Source organism: Pelobates fuscus, chromosome 4, assembly GCF_036172605.1.
Source record: "Pelobates fuscus isolate aPelFus1 chromosome 4, aPelFus1.pri, whole genome shotgun sequence".
NCBI lineage: Eukaryota > Metazoa > Chordata > Amphibia > Anura > Pelobatidae > Pelobates > Pelobates fuscus.
Genome location: NC_086320.1, coordinates 296,876,009 through 296,891,837, shown reverse-complemented (window position 1 = coordinate 296,891,837; position 15,829 = coordinate 296,876,009). Strand labels below are relative to the sequence as shown.

The 15,829-nt window shown below is 41.4% G+C and overlaps 1 protein-coding gene across 2 annotated transcripts in view; it reads right to left on the bottom strand.

Moving 5' to 3' along the window:
- CMTM8 (CKLF like MARVEL transmembrane domain containing 8) overlaps positions 1-8,978 on the bottom strand; it is a 42,938-nt gene extending 33,960 nt beyond the window's left edge. For both annotated transcript variants that reach the window (XM_063450678.1, XM_063450679.1), the window contains exons 1-2: positions 8,723-8,978; positions 8,206-8,351 (exon numbers count right to left, since the gene is read on the bottom strand). In XM_063450678.1, coding sequence (XP_063306748.1) covers positions 8,206-8,351; positions 8,723-8,891 — 315 coding nt within the window. In that variant the 5' untranslated portion in view covers positions 8,892-8,978. The remainder of the gene's footprint in view (positions 1-8,205; positions 8,352-8,722) is intronic.
- Between the last annotated feature and the right edge of the window lie 6,851 nt (positions 8,979-15,829).

Sequence of the window (15,829 nt, the reverse complement as noted above, 5' to 3'; positions counted from 1 at the left end):
GTGTGTGTATGAGTGCAGTGTGTGTGTGTGTGTGTGCGTGCGTGTGTATGAGTGCAGTGTGTGTGTGTGTATGGGTGCAGTGTGTGTGCATGAGTGCAGTGTGTGTGTGTATGTATGTATGAGTGCAGTGTGTATGTATGTATGAGTGCAGTGTGTGTGTGTGTGTATGAGTGCAGTGTGTGTGTGTGTATGAGTGCAGTGTGTGTGTGTGTATGAGTGCAGTGTGTGTGTGTGTATGAGTGCAGTGTGTGTGTGTGTATGAGTGCAGTGTGTGTGTGTGTATGAGTGCAGTGTGTGTGTGTGTATGAGTGCAGTGTGTGTGTGTGTATGAGTGCAGTGTGTGTGTGTGTATGAGTGCAGTGTGTGTGTGTGTATGAGTGCAGTGTGTGTGTGTGTATGAGTGCAGTGTGTGTGTGTGTGTATGAGTGCAGTGTGTGTGTGTGTGTATGAGTGCAGTGTGTGTGTGTGTGTATGAGTGCAGTGTGTGTGTGTGTGTATGAGTGCAGTGTGTGTGTGTGTGTATGAGTGCAGTGTGTGTGTGTGTGTATGAGTGCAGTGTGTGTGTGTGTATGAGTGCAGTGTGTGTGTGTGTGTATGAGTGCAGTGTGTGTGTGTATGAGTGCAGTGTGTGTGTGTATGAGTGCAGTGTGTGTGTATGAGTGCAGTGTGTGTGTATGAGTGCAGTGTGTGTGTGTATGAGTGCAGTGTGTGTGTGTATGAGTGCAGTGTGTGTGTATGAGTGCAGTGTGTGTGTATGAGTGCAGTGTGTGTGTATGAGTGCAGTGTGTGTGTATGAGTGCAGTGTGTGTGTATGAGTGCAGTGTGTGTGTATGAGTGCAGTGTGTGTGTATGAGTGCAGTGTGTGTGTGTATGAGTGCAGTGTGTGTGTGTGTGTGTGTGTGTGTGTATGAGTGCAGTGCGTGTATGAGTGCAGTGCGTGTATGAGTGCATTGTGTGCGTGTATGAGTGCATTGTGTGCGTGTATGAGTGCATTGTGTGCGTGTATGAGTGCATTGTGTGCGTGTATGAGTGCATTGTGTGCGTGTATGAGTGCATTGTGTGCGTGTATGAGTGCGTGTATGAGTGCATTGTGTGCGTGTATGAGTGCATTGTGTGCGTGTATGAGTGCATTGTGTGCGTGTATGAGTGCGTGTTGCAGAGCCTTGGTGGGGGGTGGGCAATTTTATTATTATTTTTTAATTATTTTAAAAAATGTTATTATTATTTTTTATTTAATTTAATTATTATTTTTTACTTTATTATTATTTTATTTTTTTTCGTCCCTCCTCCCTACTTGATACATGGCAGGGAGGGGGGCTCTCACTGGTCCAGTGGATGGGCTGTGTAGGAGGGGGGCTGGCAGAGCTGTTACTTACCTCTCCTGCAGCTCCTGTCAGCTCCCTCCTCCTCCGCGCCGGTCCATGCAGCTCCCAGTGTAAGTCTCGCGGCCGCACTATGACCCCGCGGCTCTCGCGAGACTTACACTGGGAGCTGACAGAGGTGCTGAACGGACCGGCGCGGAGGCGGAGGGAGCTGCAGGAGAGGTAAGTAAGAGCTCCCTGCCAGCCCCCTCCTACACAGCCCCATTGTCTGTATTATGGCAATGTAAATTGCCATAATACAGACAATTGACTAGAGTATAAGCAGAGTTGGGGTTTTTCAGCACAAAAAATGTGCTGAAAAACTCGGCTTATACGGTATATATAGATATATCTATCTATACATACACACACACACACACACACACACACACACATACACACCTTTGGTCAGACAGTCTCTGGTCTTCCCTACTTCACTCCCTGCACATAAACTAGAAAGATAGATTTTTCAAACACTGTCTGACCCAAGGTACATTGATATGGCTGAAGGATACTAAAGATTGGGATAAGATTTTCATCATTTTTGTACATATATTTAAAAATTATACACTTACTTTCAAAACTTGTTGAAAGGATAGTTCTACTAAAAATTGTTTTGAAGGGACAGCTGTCAAAAAATCTTACGAGTCTTAGTGCTTTCTATATTGTTTCTTGACTACATAGACCAGCGTTTCCAAATTAGTGTTCCGCAAGACCCTAGGGTTCCAGGAGAACAACATTGGGGTTCTGCGGCATTTTGCCACATCCAAGATGACCGCCGCTACCTGCTGTTCCTGGAAGGTCAGAAACAGCAGAGATCCGGCAACAGCGATCTCATGAGAGATCACAGGAGCGTGATCTTAAGCCCGCCCTGCCATCAGCACGGTAGGGAAATAGAAAGACTGTCAGGGGCAAGAAACTGTTAACTGTATTTTTCAAAGTGTTCAAATCTTTTTGCTCCAAGTCGAACTCAAAAATCCTGCTTAAGTCCAGTTCTTTTTAAGAGCGTTATCAAAATCAGAATCCTTTTCAGTCAGGTTGTGAGATGTGTAGTTTTCAAAAATTTTTTTTTTTTTTTAAGCCAATAAACCACCATGAACTTGGAAAGCTGGTTAAAGCAGGGAACTCTTCAGAGAAAAATTACTACTACTTCTACCTCTTTGGCACTTATAGAAACAGAGAAAGAAGATACAACTATAAATCCAGAAAAAACATGCCCGAAATAGTTGAATCTACTGTTCCTCAAATAGCAGAGACAAGTGACAAGTCAAAAAATAAATAAATAGCACACAATGCTAGCCAAACTTCGCAAACAAAGAAAAGAAAATATGATGGTAGCTACTTGTTATTTGGATTCACAAGTGCCAGAAATGAAGATTGTCCTGAAGCACAATGCGTACTTTGCAATAAAATATTGCCAAACAGTTCATTAGCATCTGTTAAATTACGTAGTCATTTTGAGCAAAACCACGCAGAGTACAAAGATAAAGACACTGACTTTTTTAAGCAAAAGCTAAAAAGGAGTATCAGAAGAGTAAACATTTTATGATTAAAAAATTTCAAAATGCTACACAGAGGCTTCTTACAGAGTGAGTTACCACATAGCACTTGCAGGAGAAGCACACACAATTGGGGAATCACTAATAAAACCATGTGCAAAAGAAATTGTGCCATGTATTTTAAGTTGAGTAAAACAATGAAACTGAGCCACATTCCAACAACAGTTTTGCGCCGTATTCATGATCTTGCTGATGACATCCATACTGACATTCCAGGCACTCCCCTTGCTGGCACTGCTATGGACGGCTATTCCCCCCCCCAGCTCCGCCGGCCCCCTCATGCTGCAGCCGCCCAAGCGCTCTGCAGAGAGCCTCAGGCGGCTGCAGCTTTGCCCGGGCTGGTGCATCCATGAGGGTGCACCGCCTGGGCGCAGCATGAGGAGAGGGGCTGACAGGAGGGACAGTGTCACTCCCTCACTGTAGCGTGGCGGAGCCCTGTATGGTCCGCGGGTACAGGGAGCATCTGTCTCCTGTACCCGGCCGGACTAACAGGAAGTGCACACTGAGTGTGCACTTACTGTTAGTCCGGCCGGGTACAGGAAACAAAATCTCCCTGTACCCGCAGACCATACAGGGCTCGGCCACGCTACAACATAGGTAGGGGAGGGGGGCGGAAGAGAATGACAAGGGAGGGAGGGAGGGGGAGAAAAAAAAGTGACAAGGGAGGGAGGGAGGGAGGGAAAGAGAAAGTGACAAGGGAGGGAGGGAGGGAGGGAAAAGAGAAAGTGACAAGGGAGGGAGGGAGGGAGGGAGGGAAAGAGAAAGTGACAAGGGAGGGAGGGAGGGAAAGAGAAAGTGACAAGGGAGGGAGGGAGGGAAAGAGAAAGTGACAAGGGAGGGAGGGAGGGAAAGAGAAAGTGACAAGGGAGGGAGGGAGGGAAAGAGAAAGTGACAAGGGAGGGAGGGAGGGAAAGAGAAAGTGACAAGGGAGGGAGGGAGGGAAAGAGAAAGTGACAAGGGAGGGAGGAAGGGAAAGAGAAAGTGACAAGGGAGGGAGGGAGGGAAAGAGAAAGTGACAAGGGAGGGAGGGAGGGAGGGAAAGAGAAAGTGACAAGGGAGGGAGGGAGGGAAAAAGAAAGTGACAACAAGGGAGGGAGGGTGGGGGAGAAAGAAAGTGACAAGGGAGGGAGGGAGGGGGAGAAAGAAAGTGACAAGGGAGGGAGAGAGGGGGAGAAAGAAAGTGACAAGGGAGGGAGGGTGAGAAAGAGAGTGACAAGGGAGGGAGGGAGGGAGGGTGAGAAAGAGAGTGACAAGGGAGGGAGGGAGGGTGAGAAAGAGAGTGACAAGGGAGGGAGGGAGGGTGAGAAAGAGAGTGACAAGGGAGAAAGAGTGACAAGGGAGGGAGGGTGGGGGAGAAAGAGAGTGACAAGGGAGGGAGGGTGGGGGAGAAAGAGAGTGACAAGGGAGGGAGGGTGGGGGAGAAAGAGAGTGACAAGGGAGGGAGGGTGGGGGAGAAAGAGAGTGACAAGGGAGGGAGAGAGATTGACATCCATCACACAATCACACAATCATGCAACCCTTACACACACAGAAACACACAATGCATTCCTTACACACACTCAATGCACCCCTCACAGACGCACACACTGCATCACGTACATACACAGAAACACACCTTGCAGCCCTTACACATACAAACACAGATTCACACATATCAGGACATCCCCTACACACTCCACCTCCTGTGAACAAACTCATTGGTGGAACATGAAGGTGGACCCTGGGACCCAGACCTTGAGCTGTGTAAAGGGCACCCCCCCAAAAAATGGAGCTGCTTCCCGTTCTACCAGGACATTGATTTTTGTGACCACAGTTACAAACAGCCTCCAGAGAGCCTGTTCTACACCAGACCAGTGGAGCCAGACTGCAGCTAGAGCCCATCATCATCATCCTCATCTGGTTGTAAGTAGGCAATCTAGCATATTATTCGTGGCACTAATCTCTAATTTACCTCACATTAAAGAAACACTATAGTCCCCAGAACCACTGCAGCTTAATGTAGTGGTTCTGGTGTCTATAGCCTGTCCCTGCAGGCCTTTTAATGTAAACACGGCGGCACTCCAGCACTGGCGTTAGTTAACATGGCAGAAAAATAATTGGAAAGGGTTACGGGGGCTCCTAATAAGGATAGGGGGAGAGGGGTAGGTAGAAAAATAATTGGAAGGTTTTAGGGGGGCTACTAATATGGATGGGAGGAGGGGGGAGGTAGAAAAATTATTGGAAGGGGTTAGGGGAGTACTAATATGAATGGAAGGGGTAGAGTGGGTTCTAATATGCGTGGAAGGGGTAGGGGGATTAATATGCGTGGAAGGAGTAGGTGGGGTTCTTTTGTGCATGGAAGGGATAGGGGTGGTTCTAATATTCATGGGAAGGGTAGGGGTGGTTCTAATCAGGAGGATCCCGGCGCTGTATCCGGGTAAGTAAAACCCCTTCCCTGTAGTGACCCTTTAATGTTATTATTTAATCATTTATATAGCGACTGCAAATTCCGTAGCGCTGTACAATGGGATAAACAACTCCTAGTTTACTGAATAAGAATATACCCGGCAAGTAAAAATGCTATCCCCCCCCAGATTTCTTTGGGTTCCTACGCCCATGCTTGGATCCTGATGTACATGTGGATTTTACTTTTACACGTAGCACCTACCTAAAATCCTTTAGGTCCATGATGGCAGTGGCCTCTTTCAGCAGAATAATGCACCCTGCCACACTGCAAAAAATTACTCCGAAATGGTTTGTGAAACTTGACAAAGAGTTTAAGGTGTTGCCTTGGCCAACAAATTGTCCAGATCTAAATCCGACTGAGAATCTATGGGATTTACTGGAACAGCAAATACGATCCACGTAGGCCCCACCTCGCAACTTGCGGAAGTTAATGGAATACTAAAGTCACCATGTAGTGGTTATGACGTCTATAGCCTGTTCCTGCAAAGGCAGTGTTTACATTGCTGCCTTGTAACACCTTTAGTGGCAGTCACTCAGACGGCCACCAGAAGTGCTGGTGCTTTCTAGTCCAGTGCTGCATATTGTGTAGCACCTACGTTCAGTGTCTCCATGCTCTGCAAAGAGACCCTGAACGCTCCCCATAGAGATGCATAAATTCAGTCCATCTCTATGAGCATATGCTGATTGGCGCAGTGCTGTGTTTTCCTCTTGCATGCACAATAGCCTCCCAATGGTCTCAGCCATTAAGTTGGGCCAGCCACGGCAAGGGAGAAAAGGAAAGTTTAAATGCATTTTTAATTCATAGAGAGGGAGACGTTAACCTAAACAGCCACTTTAGCACTATAGTGTTAGGAATACATGTTTGTATCATAATGTTCCTTTAAAGCAAGGGTGCCCAAAAGGTAGATCTCCAGGTGTTTTAGAACTAGAACTCCCATGATGCTTTGCATGTTTTTAGAATGACAAAGCATCATGGGAGTTGGAGTTCTAAAACACCTGGAGATCTCCCTTTTGGGCATCCCTGCCTTAAAGGATCTGCTGCTAATGTGGGTGCCAGACATGATGCATCAGAGTTGTTTTGGCAGTACGAGGGGGACCTACATAATAGGGAGGTGGTGTTAATGTTGTGGCTTAGGTGTGTAAAACCAAATCTAAAAATGTTAAGGTAAAAAAGCAAAGATGGGGAATGAAAACAAAAACAAAAACAAAAAAAAGATACACACTGAAAATGTTTCAAAAGCAGATATTTGGTCTAAAATTTGCAATTCTGTGGAGTTTTTTTTTTGTTTTGTTGTTTTTTTGTTATACACACCACAATTTACAGTTTAAAAAGAGTTACTTCAGGCACCATGACCACTATACTAATATTAAGTGGTTATGGTGCATGTATGTGCAGTGTTTGACAATTTGAGTCAAAACTTTGTGTTATAAAATACTGGAGAAGAGGCCCATATGGGTAGCAACTAAAGATAAAAACCATGAATAAGACTGTGTAACTTTAAAAACAGGTGAAAGGAAGGAGCGTCAGGGATTACTGAAATAGTTTAGATGACAATTTTCAATACAATATTTGCAAAGTACAAGTTATTTAAAATGACCTGCTTTCACTATCCCACTGTACTCAGAGTTGAAATTACACCAAGGAATAAAACTTTGGAGTATTTCTTTGACAAGTTATTGGTTATTTTCAAACACCATAAACACTTCAGCAGTTGAATGTCATGGGAAATATCTAGATAAACAGAATTACCAAAGTTTTCACTCCAATCATTTTTAGCCTCCCTTCTTTGCAGTGAACTGTTGCTTGAAAACTCAGACCCCTCCACTTCAAGTGCATAGGTAACATATGAACCAACCAAACTATTTTGTATTTTTGCAGCTTTTCACCATAGCATGAGATCCCACTCATCCATAGGAGCATTCTATAATTATTATTACATCATTATTCATCATTATAATAACGCCAACAGATTCCGCAGGACTGTAATGAGCTTGTGCCCATTTTACGTTTGTTTTCCCTGGTGTTTTTGCTATACATTTGATAACTAATACAGAAAATATTAAAAATCGGAATGTACCTTGATTTTTTGTTTCCCAACATATTTTATGTGTATTCTAAGTTTTATTTAACAATCTAACTGAACATGTTGGGAAATGCTGACCTTAGGATACTTGCAGAGTGCATCTCATAGTCCTTTGCCACATCACCTCAATTTAGTAAATAGAAAGTTTTACAAGAATTAATAAAAAAAAAAAAAATAATAATAAATAGCATGGACACTCACTATACGATGAGAATCAAGACCAAGATCTCACCTTGTTTTACATTAGCACTTCTAATCAACACAGGTGTCCCAGATATCATATATTAACTGTAACCTAGGTCAGTGACCACCACCATGGCTCCTTGCCTCTTCATCTGCAGTGATTTCCTTAATCTAATAATAATTTCATAATTAACTTATAACATGTAGACATGTAGTAATAATTTAAAGGACCGAGAGAAAATCCTTCTATCTAGATATGCAGAAAAAAACAAAACAAAACCGTTAGCCAACTTTCCTATGGTCACCGGCTAAGAGTGATAGGACTTGCACTCCAACTACAGCTGCAAAGTAATGGGAGTTGCAGTCCTGCAGATTCTTTGCTGTTTCCGTCTGCTTGCAGCTTCCATAGAAATCAATTTATCACATCAACCCATTGATGGAACAGGATTAATAGTGTTACAGCCTCTTACAGTAGAGGAGAGAAACTCAGATACAAACCAAACACGTTTTATAGCAGCTGTACGGCTACAGATGCAGCTGTAAGATTAAGATAAATAAAAATAATATACTCACAATTTCAGCCAGCAGGAGCAATCCAGGTGCAGTCCTGAGAAAGAGCTTGTCATAGGCGAAGCTGGCAGTACTCGAGAAATTCTCACTGTAGGTGCTTGCTGTGGTGTTCACAGTCTGAGACCGGGGTCGTTCCTCGTCCATCTCCCCTAAACAGATCCCCCCCCCAAAAAAGATATTTAGATAGAATTCTTCATACAGACTCGTACATCTCAAACCCCTCCAACTGGGAATCAGATCTCTGATCTACAGTAATGATGCTCCAACAAAAACTATCACAACAGTAACTACACAATGGGGGCTTCCTGTCCTATTTGTGCCCAAACTTAATCTAATTTACTGTCCATGGGTGTTAAAGGTACAGGAAAAAAAGTCTAAACAAAGAAGTAGTGAAGTGAATTCTCCTCCTCCAGGTTGGGGGCAGGGGTGGGGCGGTGCACAGGGTTGGTACTGTGATACATTGTTCAAGGCTGGAACGTTGACTTTGCAAAGTGGATTATGATACATAAAGTTCTACTACCGGTAGTGAGTTTGCCACATAGTCCCTGGTCTTCATGTCTGCTGCTGATGGCGGTGGGGGTTTTGAAGGGAGAGTGTGTGATGATAAATTGGCTGGTCAAGCAAGCTGACGCAGGGTGATGCCATCTGTCATACTGAGAGGGAACACGTCTTGATTTATTGCCCTCCATTGAAAGTTCTATTGCCTGGGGGGAGAGGGAGTCACTCCTGGTTGCTGTGCTGTTGGTTTCTATCCAGGAGGAAGAGGGAAATGAGCTGAGTTTTGAATGGGGAAGATGACAGTAAAACCAGGATGCGGTTACCCGGGTTAAATAAATTGGATTAATAATTGCAAGGAGGGAGTTTAATCCGAATCTATCAGAACTCCATGCTCCTTGTTATAGTCGGTAGTCAGGAGGCGTATAGCTTGAGATCAAAACAAAATAATTGTTTGCTTAATTGATGTAGAATATTTTTAACCCGACCCGAGAGCTAGCTAATTTTGTCTAAATAAAAAATGGTAATAAAAGTAAAAATCAAATATTGTTTGCTAGTCTGATAGCAGGAGAGGTAATGCAAAACGTCACTTAAAGGCATAGTGTACACTAAACTTGCTAGTGTGGCGATGAAATTAAACTCCTTGCCAGGAATGGGTTTACTGTTTAAAAAAAACAAAAACAAAAAAAAACTTTATTCATCAAATGTGAAGCGTTATATATGTGTTTGTGGCAATTGTTCCTTTTACAGAAGGTTGACCCTGACATTTTTTAAATATACATTATAAGCCTTTTTAAATCAGCACATTTAGGATACTATGGAAATGGCTCCCAGAACTTAAATGCTGATAATGGGATATATTCACTAAATGATGATTTGTTAAAAAAAAAAAAAAAAAAAAATAGGGCCCGCGCGAGGCAATGGGACCTAATAGAAACCCATTATCCCTCAATAATTTATAGGACGACGAGTCTCTTCTCTGACTTATTTCTTCAGGTCAACCTTATCACAGATGTTATAATAGCCCCTATCCGCTTCAAAGATACTCCTCGGCTGTACACGGCCATTATGATGACTGGCGTATCTTGTCCATACACTACACAGTCACTATCTAGCTCACACAGAATTGATAAACCTACCCTTTTGCAACCGATTATAGGATACAGATGTTTGCATATTTACTACATGTACCGTAACGAAGCTAACAATGTTGCTACTGTACTACCTTCTACTTGTTAATATTGTTTTGGTGTTCATCACTTTATATTTATATGGCTGCTCCCACTGTTGCGAGACCTGCGTGTCTCCTATTATACTATCTTATCGCATTGTTATACATATCCGATGACACGAATAAAAGCCGTTTAAATCAAAAAAAAAAAAAACAATTTCCAAAATTCAGGCCAAAATATCTGAGTTGGAAACGATTTTAAAACACCACAGTTTGGAGTTTAGAGAATAAACTAAGAAGTCTCTTAACCTCATTGGAGTTTATTACATAAACACCAAATTGTAGTGAATTGAAAACCAAACTGCAAAATCTAGGCAAAAATCACCAAGTTGGAAAAATTCTACAGCTCTTACCTGTTTTTGCGATTCAGTTTTCAATTCACTACACTTTCAGAGTCAATACAAAGTGAACTTCAAATTTAAAGGGACACTAGAGTCACATAAAAAAACAACTTAATGAAGCCGTTTTGGTGTTTAGCTCATGTCCCAGCAGTCTCCCGCAGTGAAACTTCAGAGGCATGGTCTAGACACAAAAATCGCTTTATTAAGCTAACGTTGTTTTGGTGACTATACTGTCCCGTTAAGGCCAGAGGAGCTGAATGCATATCTGACTGAGAGAATTTTTTCCAGTTTGGGATTTTTGACCTTTAATTTGAACTTCACTTTCATTTCATTTTGAATTCTCACTTTAGTGAATAATCCTGCATTGAGTGTGTGAATCCCATTACTTCTCCCTATGGGTGGGTGCAGCTTCATTTTCATTCAGTGTAATGGAGTTTGACACAAAAGACAATGCATTCCTCTTGCTGGGGGGTCTTTTCACTTCCTTCCTCTCATTACTGTGCATTGGGTATAAATCCTCAGGGTTTGTGTGCATGACATTGTTATTTATATTTTGAATTTTTATACTGTACTATATTTGCTTGCTAAATACAATAACTTTCCTTTTTGTTTAAATCAAACTACACATGGGGCAGCATTAAAGGCCACTATACAACAACTTTTATATTTAAACCCATGGCATAAAATATGTATGTAATTATGCCAAAACACACTCCTCTCCCCACAATCTGCTTGTAAACCAGTGAGCTTTACCAGTAAGAAACTGCATGGATATCACTAAAATACATAAAATATTCAACACCATGTTGCACCAAATATACCTAATGTATGATGGAGACAATGTGGTGAGTTTGGAAGTTGGAACTATGCTAATCTGTGCTTTGTGGGCCTCCCCCATTTTACATAAATTCTGGTCACTTTTCCTGTTGAAACATGAGTAGCTCTTCTGGTCATGTACACTTCCTTTGCTCCTACAAAATTTTATTGCTTCCTGTCCCATATTTTCTCAATAGCTATATAATTATTGGGTAACAACTGGCGTAAGCCCAGGGTTCTGTGATAGGGCCTTCATGTTTGTATATGACATCACAAGAATGCTGTCATTGTTTGTGAGCTATATTTTGACATACACACATTTCATTGATGATCTGTTTTTTTTATCTGGACTGGAGAAGTAAGATGGACGAGAAATGTTCACAGAACTGAACATACCTTGATCTGCACTATGATGGAACAAGTCAAATGTTTTAATCTAAAGTTCTTTCTACAGGATGGGTGTATCCAATACACATTATTTCAAAAGCCTATTGATAGGAAAATAGCACTCCAAACAACTTGTGCCTGAATCAGAGAAATGCAGACCACTCATCCACTCACTCCACTGTTATCAGATTATGAGAGTGCTAAGAAGTAGCTTGAAGGGGATCTTCAGGGTCACCAGCTAGTTGAGATTACGTAGTTGCATAGTCACATAATAATATACACTGAAAAAAGACTCAAGTCCATCAACTTTTCTAGTTCTACCGATGATCCAAAAGAAGGCAAAAAGAAAATAAAAAATAAAGGAACTATAGCGCAAGGAATACAAAACGCCATAGTGCCTCTCTGCCCTAAAGTTATTAAATCTTAAAATAATAAACAAAAAACCCAACAACTCTTTAAGCAGATAATACTCCATGTATTGTTTGCTCATTCTATACTGAACCATTTATTGTCCCATAGATAAAATGACCGTTCGAAATGGGTGACATCATGTCCTTGGTACAATCCTATTCACTTGGAGAAATTCCAGCTGTGCAGGCAGTGTAGCTGCACAGGACCCTCAAACTTGGAGGCCCATTGGGCATCCCTCACACTTAGGGCCTTGGTCGAACATTGCGCCCCTTTAACAGTGGGACCAGACTCCTGTCAGATCGGCAGTGAGATTAGGTTTATCCCAGCTAACAGAGCACCAAACATGAAGGGCTAGGAAGAGGCGTATATATGTGCATTTGTGTCGGTATTTGTGTGTGGCAGTGTATATGTATATGTCCATACATCCCAGCATTCAAACGCCAGCTATGTACACAAATACACCCCTGCAGTCAAACACCAACACTACACACAAACACACCCCTGCATTTAAACACCAATATTCTATACAAACTCTCCCCTGCTCTTATATTCCAACACTACACACAAATGTACCCCGGCATTTAAACACCAACAGTTGAGGATTTACTTTTTAGCCACCCTTTTGCAATTTCTTGCACCATGGCTCTCTCTGCTCTGCCAATGGTCCTATTAATGAACACATTACAAGAGGGACATTTGTACTGGTCTTCCATACATTTATAGCATGTTATCATATCTCCTCTGAGATGCGTTTTTAATAATGTTCACTATTTTTTAGTCTTTCTTCATAAACAAAATCTTAAATTCTTCATATTAGTTTTGTAGTATATCTGAACTTTTCCAGTTACATCATATCCCTCTTTAAAACAGGTTCCCAAAATGTATTGATATATGAAGAGGCGAAATTATATTTTAAAACCTAGTTGAGCACTCTTTTTTTACTTGACAACATCTCACTGGCTTTTACAACTGCTGAGTGACATTGTACATGGCTGCCTAGTCTCTTGGTCTCCTTACGCATGCTCATTTATCGATCTCCCTAAGTCAGTCTAAATTTCTTGTGTGTTCCTCATCTCAAAATGCAGAACTTATCTACATTACATTCTAGCTATCATTTCACTAACTTCCTGCCTAGCAAGCACAATATATAAATAAAACTAGGAGGTCATTACAACAGGAATGTCTTTGAATAAATGCCACAGAAACTGCGGCCTCCAAGACAGTCAATTAAGTTGACATATATTATTAAGCAATATCTTTAAAACTACAATTAGTGAAAAGGTAATTGGGAAATACAATGGGTACACTATGCAGTATTTTGCTGAGACAGAGGGAGGAGACAGCAACCATTTTATTTTCAAGTGTTACTATAAACTGTGACACAAAAGTCTCTAATTGGTTTTCTATACACCAGGATGTATGTTGTTGATACAGTGATAACATCATGCTAACCTGCACCAAATGTTCTAACCTGATTCAGCCCTGGATAAACGAAGTCCCTAATACCAGTCTTGATTTGGTGCCACAATTTTTAAAATTACACTTTGTTATTTTTTTTTTTTATATTAAGCTAGTTTTACTAGATAACATAAAATACACCATTGCCAAGCAATTCAACTGTGCAGACTGGATAAGATAATATTACCAGCTATGTACAAAAAAACTCAGCTGTATAATTTTTTTTAAGCATGCAGCTTTCTAAACAGTCAAAATAATGTAAAAAATATGTTTGTTTTTAGGTATAACATCCAGATAAAGTAAGTACAGTTTCCTGGCTGAACCAGTCATCTGTATTATACAAATCATAGCAGGCTGCTACAGTAGCCCATAAATATTCCCTTCTTAGTGCTCAGATCACTTCCCTAGCTACTAAAATGTAACCTTTTGCTTTCTTGACCTCTTAATGTCCAATATTATTAATAGGCTTTTAGATTTGCTCTGCCAGATGAAGAGGATAAACTAGAGCCAGCGAAGAGAAGTTTATACAGGTAAATGTACTGCAAAACTAACTTTAGGGCATATTTATACTATAAATAATTTTTTTATATTTGTTGGGAACGGTGTAAACTTTAACTCAGCAAGTATTTCTAATGCTAAGATTTGATATCGAATGTATCCTTATTATCAGTCTTTATTCAAAAAGAACACCTATTAAAGGAATAATCCAAACACCATAACCACTACAGTGCAATCATTTGCTGAGGATGTCCTTTTAAGCCGTCACGCTTTGCTCAGAGATTTCTTCTTCTGTGTAGGCAGCGACGCCAGGTAAGAAGTTAGGCCATTCTAAAAACAAAGGCCTTACTCAAAGGAATTATGTAATCCTTCTACGGTTGGGAAAGTATGTTAGAAGATAAACAGAATCTGGCACAGAAATATAATAATGTGTGGGTGTCTACAACAAGATAAAATATCAAAAAAACACCTGTCTCCTTCCTGAAGAAAGTTAATGCTCATTAGACTAGCAAAAACTTTCTTCTGAGGACTTCAATAGGTCAGAATATAAAGAATGCACTCTTTGGGGACCTGAAGTTATAAATACCGCAGGCTAATCGAAGCATTATAAAAGCCAGGTAAATAAGCCTGATATGGTCGCTGCACACATATAATAATTGGCTTTGTTCCCTTACTCTGTAATCTGTTTGTAATGTTTGCACATCCACAGAAGGGCCCCAGCACAGTAGCAGCCCTGATCTCACTGTTCTTCAATAGACATGTTTACAGAGTAAATAATTAATAGTATACATTACAATACAACAGGATATTACTGACTGTGACAGGGTTAGGCAAGAGAGATACAACACATTGTTAAGGAACACTGCGGACAATAAACCAGTCTTTTTTGTGTCACTCCATTTTCTAAGACCTTGTTTATCATGAAAATGTCCAACCAGGTCTGCTGGTAAATAAAAGCTGCTTATGTAGTTTATTTGGATATGGTTCAGGAGTATTTAGGAATAGTGATGTACCGAACTGTCCGCCGGCGAACAGTTCCCGGCGAAATTAGCGTGTTCGCGTTCGCCGCGGCGGGCGGACACATGAGCAGTTCGATCCGCCCCCTATTCGTCATCATTGGGCAAACTTTGACCCTGTGCCTCTCGGTCAGCAGACACATTACAGCCAATCAGCAGCACTCCCTCCCTTCCACACCCTCCAACCTCCCTCCCAGCATCCATTTTCGATTCATTCGGAAGATGCATGCTTAGTGAGAGGAGGGAAAGTTTAGCTGCTGCTGATTACATAGGGAAATTGATAGCTAGGCTAGGGTATTCAGTGTCCACTACAATCCTGAAGGACTCATCTGATGTCTGCTGTAAGGACAGCACCCCAAAAAGCCCTTTTTAGGGCTATAACATCAGGCTGCTTTTTTTTTTTTTTTTTTTCCTGTGTAATGTAATTGCAGGTGCCTGCCTGCCAGCTTCTGTGTGAGGTTCACATTGGATACTGTGCCTATTTGCCCAGTGCCACCACTCATATCTGTTTTAACAATAGGTTAAGCTTTACATTTAAAATAAATATTTTTTTTTCACTGTAATAGAAGAGCAGTTGCCTGCCTGCCAGCTTCTGTGTGAGGTTCACATTGGATACTGTGCCTATTTGCCCAGTGCCACCACTCATATCTGTTTTAACAATAGGTTAAGCTTTACATTTAAAATAAATTTTTTTTTTCACTGTAATAGAAGAGCAGTTGCCTGCCTGCCAGCTTCTGTGTGAGGTTCACATTGGATACTGTGCCTATTTGCCCAGTGCCACCACTCATATCTGTTTTAACAATAGGTTAAGCTTTACATTTAAAATAAATATTTTTTTTTCACTGTAATAGAAGAGCAGTTGCCTGCCTGCCAGCTTCTGTGTGAGGTTCACATTGGATACTGTGCCTATTTGCCCAGTGCCACCACTCATATCTGTTTTAACAATAGGTTAAGCTTTACATTTAAAATAAATA